At 40.0% G+C, this 8,586-nt stretch overlaps 1 protein-coding gene across 2 annotated transcripts; it reads left to right on the top strand.

The window, feature by feature from the left end:
- Positions 1 to 3,653: 3,653 nt before the first annotated feature.
- Positions 3,654 to 8,152, top strand: LOC133861531 (TMV resistance protein N-like). Of its 2 annotated transcripts, XM_062297319.1 has the most exons (3): positions 3,654 to 4,202; positions 7,429 to 7,664; positions 7,757 to 7,909. In XM_062297319.1, the coding sequence occupies exons 1-3, from the start codon at positions 3,694 to 3,696 to the stop codon at positions 7,777 to 7,779; spliced, it is 768 nt and encodes a 255-aa protein (XP_062153303.1). In that variant the 5' UTR covers positions 3,654 to 3,693; the 3' UTR covers positions 7,780 to 7,909. The 2 variants fall into 2 exon arrangements, with proteins under 2 accessions (XP_062153303.1, XP_062153302.1); XM_062297318.1 differs by having other exon boundaries at positions 7,429 to 8,152.
- Positions 8,153 to 8,586: the final 434 nt, after the last annotated feature.

Genomic DNA, 8,586 nt, shown 5'->3' with positions numbered 1-8,586 from the left:
ATTTGGATCCACATTCAGCTTATGGACAATAACCGAGGGATCAATCCCCGGCATATCTTCATGGCTCCAGGCAAATACATCTTTGTTGCGCCTCAAGAACGCCACCAGATCTTCCTTCATGGGTTGAGGGAGTTGTGAGCCTATATGAACTTTCTTTCCCGAGTCACCTATCTCGAACTCCTCCAAGGCTTCCACAGGCTCCCCCAACGGTGACTGCTATTTTCCATCCTCCTTAGTTTTCTCCCCCCGACTGTGCTGCCTCGGGGTATCTTTCAAGGACAGATTGCTATTTTCCATCCTCCTAGCTTCCTTCTGGTCTCCTTTTACCTCTCCAACTCCTTCTTCTGTTGGAAACTTCATGCTGAGATGTGGTGTTGAAGTCACAGCTTTGAAGTCATTAAGAGCCGTACGTCCTATAATGGCATTGTAGGTCGAGACCTTATCAACTATTAGGAACTTCACCATAATGACTTTCTGCCTCGGATAAGTCCCGACTGTCACAGGTAAATCCATAGAACCGAGAGGCAACACCTTCTCTCCAGCAAAACCCTGTAGCTGGCACGAGACTGGAACCAGCTTTTCTGATGGAACACCCATGTGATCGAAAGCTGATTTAAAAAGAATATCAGCCGAGCTCTCAGTGTCAATGAGGATCCGCCGGGTCTGATAATTTGCTATGGTCAAGGTGACAACAAGGGCGTCTGTGTGCGGAAGCGAGACTCCAGCATAATCATCATCAGAAAACCCTATAACCAGAGGGTTATATTTCCGAGACTTTGGGGGCTTCTGGACCGAGTAAACTTCGAAATCATCTAGCTGCCTGGCATACGCCTTCCGAGCCGAGTTGGACTCACCTCCTCCTCCGAATCCTCCCGAGATGGTGTGAATGATAGGGAGATTGCCTTGCTGCGCCCCCCGAGGCCTGCTTCTACTTCTCTCCCTTCTTTCACCCCTCCGAGGCCGAGGTGCTGGCTCTCGGCTTCTTTCTCTTCTTTCATCTTGTCTCGGTTGATAGTTTCTTCTATTATCCCGATCCTCTTCCCTCCTAGGCCTCGGATAGTGATCTCGTTCCTATTGATTCCTCTCATTGACGAGGAATCGGACTAGCTTCCCATTCTCAATGAATTTCTCGATCAACTGCCTCAACGAAACACACTGCTCGGTCAGATGACCGCGTGAATCGTGGAAGGCACAGTACTTGTGAGCCAAGTGCGGAGGGGGATTTCCTTGAATGGGTCTCGGTCTCTGGTAATTCGGATCTTTCTTGAATTCCATGAGCACCTCGGTGATGGAGGTGTTCAATGGTGTCCACTTGTAATCTCCGAAATTCTTCTTCACCTTCTTATACTCTCCGGGACCAGCATCCTGTATGGGCTCAGGATTCTTCTTTTTCTTAGGCTTCTTGGTGGACGGCTGTTGTTGTTGCTGGGAATTATTGAGGGGGGCTCGGAGCGTTTCTTCCTGGTTGATGTACCTGTCCATCTTCACCATAAAGGTATGAAGATCTTTCGGCGGTTTCAACGCCAATTCTGCCATCAGAGGTCTATCTTTTTTCAAGCCTTGAAAAATTGCACCGTAAATGAAGTCGTCTGGTGCACTCTCTGTGTCCAGCTTCTCCTGGTTGAACCTCCACAGATAGTCTTTTAGAGACTCATTTGGTCCCTGCTGTACTGAGAGTAAGTATCCTCGGGGTTTTCTTCTAGCTCTCCCGGATACGAACTGGGCCAGGAATTTTCTTCCAAGGGTGTCGAAGCAATCAATCGACCTTGGTGCGAGATTCCTAAGCCAGTCTCGGGCCTTTCCTGACAAGGTGAGAGGAAAAGCTCGGCATGCCACAGCATCTGGTGTCTTGTGCAGGGAGACATGGGACCGGAAATTATCCAAGTGCTCCACTGGATCTTCACTGCCTGAAAAGACAGGAATGTCAGGTACCTTGAATCTTCCAGGTAAGTCGCAGTTGGACACTTCTTCGGTGAATATGGACTCCTTGTGCTGGAAGAGGTTGTCAACAAGGGACTCCTTCCCATCACGCTTCTGGTCAATCGTCTTTGACAGCACGTCATATTTTGCGCCCAGATCCTGGACCATCTTCTGCAACCTCCTTTCTGCCTCCGTGGGTGGAACCGGATTGATGGGCTCTCCATGATTCTCGTTCCGCCCGTCTCTCTCTCCTGACCCTTCGGGGTTTCCCTCAAGGTTTGTCCCATCGGCTGCATCATGATTGAACGGCGGCGGAGTTCGTGCGGCTAGGAGCACAGCATTCAGAGCCAGCAAATCCTCCACATTCTTCTGCGCCTGGGCCAACTGTTGACTCAGTTGGGTTATCCGAGCCTCTGGTCCTGCAGATTCTGCTTCTCCACGAGCATCGTCTCGGCTGGTAGGCGGTACTTCGTTTTGGATCGACTTGGAACGTCTTGTCGTCACCATCGCGGATTTGTTTTTCGTAAGAACAATTGATCGTTCCCATAGACGGCGCCAAACTGTTGGTACAGTTTTCGGTACGGTGACGTGTCGCCTAAAGATTCGCTGCTGATTTCTACCGAATACCTCAACCCTGCAAAAAGAACAAACAACTCGTCGGGGGTGCCGACCACGCCCACTCCGATGCCTAAGTCAGTCTAAATCAGTTTTCTGCAGAGTATTCTGAATCTTAATCTCAAAAGCTTAGAGAATTCATGATCTCATACCTGGTGTGACGGTCTTTATTTATAGGCCGGACCTTCTTGACACCTAGTTGGATTAGGAGTTTGAGTCCTAGCCTGGTTGAACTTTAACCATATCTTCAGGGAATTCGGGTAGGAGTGTGAAGTCCGTAGTTGATTGCGTTTGTACTTCTTTAAACTTGATTCCGTGTCAATAACCATTTTATCCCATAAATTATGGATCTGTAGTTTATCCCTGATCTTCTGAGATTCTATCCTTATCGCACTCTAAGACGAGTGTGGCGCATGGCACCTTTTAGAAGACTGTAGCACATTTCAGCCAACCTCCGAGGTGATGATATCCGAGATGTGTTCGCTCCGACCTGGAGATCTCGGGATATATCCGCACCATAACGGGGTTGTGTAAGTCCGAGATGTTTATACTCCGAGATGTTGACACATCCAATGGATATCACCCTGAGGAGATATCACACCGACTCGATATCATACCGAGGCGTTATTACTCCGAGACACAAATATCCGAGATATGTTCGCTCCGTTTTGGCTGGGAGATCCCGGGATATTTTATATACCGTAACCTGGAATGTTAAGACCGAGACATCGTCATATCTCCGAGATGTCTTTAGACCTAGACGACTTTTTCTTTGCTGGGCGGAACTGTGCGGAACAAATGTCCGAGACATAACTCCGAGATGTCATTGAATCCACGTGTCTCTAGGGTTGATTTTATCCCTAACATTAATTTATCTCATTATGAATTTTGGTTCTTTAACATAAGCCATGAAAAACAAACAAACAAAAGGAAGAGGAACTTGTCTTCGATCTTACACATTAAAAAAAAAGAAAAAAAAAAAAAAGAAAGCAAGCTGGACAAAAACAGACAGAAAGAACCAAGTTGTTCACGCGTACTAGTTGGATCACTAATGTCAACGCCCAATATTGGCATAAATAATGCATTAGGAAGTTGACCCTGCATTGTGAACGCCGCGTCCTTCGCCATTTTCCACTTCTCACCAACTCTCCTTTGGCCATGGCTGCCAGTGCATTCCTCTCTTCTTCTTCTTCTTCCTCCCATCCCAGCGGAACCTACGACGTCTTCTTGAGTTTCAGAGGCGAAGACACACGCAAGAACTTCACCGACCACCTCTACTTCGCTCTCAAAGATGCCGGAATCAACACCTTCAGAGACGACAACGAGCTCCGAAGAGGAGAAGATCTCGCATCCGAACTCTTGTCGGCAATCCAAGGGTCCAAAATCTCTGTCATTGTTTTCTCTAGGAACTACGCGGAGTCCAAGTGGTGCCTGGAGGAACTTGTGAAGATCATGGAGTGCCGAAGAACGGTAAGGCAACTGGTTCTGCCAATCTTCTATGATGTTAAACCGTCGGATGTGCGGAATCAGACGAGTAGTTTTGCGCAAGCATTTTTGAAACATGAAGACCGTTACTTGTTGGACATAGACAAGGTAATCAGGTGGAGGAGAGCTCTGATTGAGGCTGCTAATTTGTCCGGATGGGATCTAAGAAACACTGCAGACGGGTAAGTGTGCTCTACCCGGCCAATCATTTTTAGATCCTTAACTTCACTGCTATAGATTTCAAAATTGATGGAACCCTAGCTATTCCTTGCAATGTGTTAGAAGTCATTGCTCAATCATATTGGCTTCGGTAAGGAATAAGACTAAATGTGATAGATCGTTTATATATGTTCAAAGCTTTGCTATTACTAATATATAGGTGCAGATCGAGAATATCAAGACGGGCTAAGTTAAAGTTAACAAATTTAAATTAGTTTAATATAAAATTTAACACAGCTAATTTTTATATGTTGTTGTCAATTTGGTATTAGATATCTATGGAAAAAGTTGAGAAAAAAAAACACACACAAAAAGAAACAAAATTCTAATGAGTAGCGTGATCAATATTTTTACAAATTAATGCTCTGTTTGTTTCGGTGTATAATGGTTTCTGTCATAAAATATTTTCAGGAAAATCATTTTTCGGTATTTGGCGCCTACGAAAAATTACAAATATTTTTTATAGTTTTATTCAATCATATTAATTTATAAAAATCAAATTTTATTCACAACATAAAAAATATTTATGTAAAATAATATAAAAATATTTTTTAAAAATTTTGGCGCATACGGATTCTGACAAAAGTGGCCAGAATCCAGCCATTTGTGTTGGATTCCAGGGAAGATTACCATAATCTGGCACAAAATAGTCGAATCCTGGCCAATTGGCTGGAAGCCGGCCGTCCTGGCTAGGATCCTGCCGTTCTGGGAGGATTTTGGGTAGATGGCCTTGGATCCGGCTGTTCTGGCCAAATCTTGGTCGGATCCGTCCAGCATCCCAGCCGTTCTAGCCAGATTCCGGCCAGTCTGGCAGAAATCTAGCACCATACCGCTGGAATCCAGCGACGGTAGCCGAACATCACCGGATTTCAACATAATTTTTCAGATACCAGCATTGATTAGTGCCGGAATCTGGCTTGTCAAAATCCGGCAATAGTTGACTGCTTGAACCTAAAGGTCAACTACGTTGTTTAAAAGAGGGTCGACTGCGTCTGTCATTTACGAAAAAATTATTTATGCTTTTAAAAAGTGTAAATTATTTTTTGAAATTTACTAAGCATTTTTTATCAAACGAAAATTATTTTTTGATTGACCATTATTTTCACCTTTATCAAACACCAAAAAATACAAAAATTATTTTTCAAAAATTATTTTACACCAAAACAAACCGAAAACAAATAGAGCATAAGGAAAAAGCGTTTACATGCGTCGCTTGACAAAATGGGAAGTGGGGTTACTAATTTGATCCTTGATTTTTGTTTGCATGATGACAAATGGTGATAAATGATAAAACGGGGTCAACACCTAAAACTGGCCATATCTTTTCGTAAAGTCGTGTAGGCGGTGTAGCTATATATATATATATATTATAAACAAAAGAAAAGCCAAAAGGAATTTTATATATATAAGCTAAAAGGAATTGGATATGTGATCACGAGGACCTATTCCGATATAGAAGCTACTTACGTAAGCTTCCACTAGTCTACGTGTATTTTGGACCTATTGCAGAGATTAAGTTTACTTGCCCCACTACCACATGCACTTGTTGTACATAAAGTATACATTTTGTACATAATTCCTTGTATTTTGGACCTATTACAAAGTGCACATTTTGTACCCAACTCATTTGTATTCAATTTTTTTTGTTCTTTTTTGTTAAAGAAAAAAATACAAAGTGCACACATTTTGTGGACAAGAAGCATTACTCTTACCTATATCTTACCTCATGTCTCCACTTTGTCACCAACTTACACACGTGTGTGAAAATATATTTTACCGTCTTAACTATCACAATATTTTTATTTACAATGTTTAAATTTAAAAATTGACATGGGGACCTCTCATATATTATTGCGTGTTAAATTGAATATATATATTTTTTTTTTCTAAAGTACTCTTGAAGTTTGTAAAATTAAAAGAAAAAATAAATAAATTTGAAAAAAAAAATTAATAAAATTGTGGGGGCTAATATAAAAATGGGCCACCCTTTTTTGATATTTTCTGTTTTTCTTTCTTTTTTGTTTAACTTTTAATAGTTCAACTTTTTTTTTTTTTAAATGGTTAATTTTTTAGTAAATTTAATGGTATTTTAGAAATAAAAATATATAAGTGTTAAATTTGACATGCGGTGATTGGGGGCTTCGATGTCAAAGATGTTAAATTTAATGGATAATTGTACCGTTGGTCCATGTGGTATGCCATAATTATTTTTCACTCCCTATGGTTTAAAAAGTTCATGGGAGGTCCCTGCAGTATGCAATAATTACGTTTTACTCCCTAGGTCGATTTTTCGTCCACCATTTTGACAGAATCTGTTAATCCTACACGTCAGCGCCATGTGTCGTCAATAAGATGGCGACACGTGTCCATCTTAATAAAAAAATATAAATTTATTAAAAAATAAATAAATAAACTTATTTTTTTAAAAAAACAAAAAAAGAAAAAAGGCAAGCCAATTGGCCTGCCTTTTTTCTTTTCTTTTTTTTTTTTGTTTTTTTTTGTTTTTTTTTTTTAAAAATAAGTTTATTTATTTATTTTTTAATAAATTTATATTTTTTTATTAAGATGGACACTTGTCGCCATCTTATTGGCGACACATGGCACTGACGTGTAGGGCTAACAGATTCTGTCAAACTGGTGGACGGAAAATCGATCCAGGGAGTAAAATGTAATTATTGTAATCCACATGGACCTCCCATGCACTTTTTAAATCATAGGGAGTGAAAAATAATTATGGCATACCACAGGGACCAACGGTGCAACTATCCTTAAATTTAAATTAGTTTAATATATAACTGAACATGGATTCTCATAAAGCATTTTTCATATTTTATACTACAGCTAATTGTTTTTACTTCTTTTCATTCGTTCTTTTGGTCCAATAGAGGCTTAATTGGCTAAATGACAACAGGTAGACTTTTCTCTTTAGAAGTCTCAAGGTTTAGTTGGGATTTGATGTCCAGATTTTGTATGAAAAAAAAAAGGAGGAAATTTCAGCAGCTAATAACTAAGTTGATACTCACAAATTTTTACATAAAATCAAATTTGGCCAAAGTAGTGTGTTAGGGATAATGGCCAAAATATGTTCCAGAGTACTATTAATTATCAGCTATCATCATGAAATATTTACTATATTCAAATGCTCGCTTTTATGATTTGACTCTACCTAAGTTCCGAAATAATTTGCAGGCATGAAGCCAAGTTTATTAGGAAAATTGTTGAAGTGGTTTCAAAGGAACTCAATAGCACATACTTATATGTCACACTCTACCCAGTTGGAGTAGATTCTCGTGTGCAAGACATCACCTCATTGTTAGGGGTTGGAGCCAATGATGTCCGCATGGTAGGAATTTGGGGAATGGGCGGAATTGGAAAAACAACCATTTCTAAAGCCATATATAACCAACTTTTTCATAGTTTTGAAGGTAAGAGTTTTCTTGCAAATATTAGGAAAACTTATAAGCAACCTGATTGTCTGGTTCGATTACATAAACAACTTCTTTCTGATATTTTGAAGATGAACAAGACAAAGGTGAATAATGTTGATACAGGAATTGTTACAATACAAGAAAGACTTTGTCATAGAAAGGTACTTGTTATACTTGATGATGTAGACCAGTTGGAGCAACTCAATGCCATAGCTAGAAGTCGTGATTGGTTCGGCCCAGGAAGTAGGATTATTATAACAACTAGAGATGAGCAATATGATTCTCAATTTTATTTTATTTTTTATGCCATCTTTTTGCCGTTGTTTCTGAAGTTGTTTCCTTTTTCGTGGGTGCTTTTGGTTCTGTTCAGATACCTCTATTTAGGCTGCAGAAGCCGGTGAGTTCTTTTTCCAATTAAGACCCGGAAGTTGCATAATTCATGCCTTGGTTTGCATATTCTTAATGATTCTCTTTTACGATTGTTATTGTTTTGATCTTTTTTCGTTATGTTGGTTATAGAAATATTATATTATAACAATGTAGTTATAATGGAGGAGAAATTATGTGAAGCATCTTCTTGATAACAACCTTCAATTCCTTTTTGTTTGAAATGCCCCTCAAACATTTCAGACCAATCTATTAAATTACTTTTTTGAGTTAAAAATTTCTATGAAAGAAACTCCTAGGACATTTTAGCCACCCCTTGCTGAGGGCAGTGAAGAATTTTGGTATCATGTTGGTGCAGTATTCTGTATTGCCCTTTAACCAGAATTTTTGTGGGACAAATTTAAAAATTGGGGGAAAATTTTTTGTAGGACTAATTTTCGTCACGTGCAAAAACCTCAAGGAGGCATTTGGTGTACTGCTGTTCTAGTGAAAGAAAATATCGAAGAAACGTTCGAACTTGAAAAAAAAATCT

Source organism: Alnus glutinosa, chromosome 2 (genome assembly GCF_958979055.1).
Source record: "Alnus glutinosa chromosome 2, dhAlnGlut1.1, whole genome shotgun sequence".
Taxonomy (NCBI): domain Eukaryota; kingdom Viridiplantae; phylum Streptophyta; class Magnoliopsida; order Fagales; family Betulaceae; genus Alnus; species Alnus glutinosa.
The sequence above is the reverse complement of the archived record's forward strand: the minus strand, read 5'-3'. Positions and strand labels throughout refer to the sequence as shown.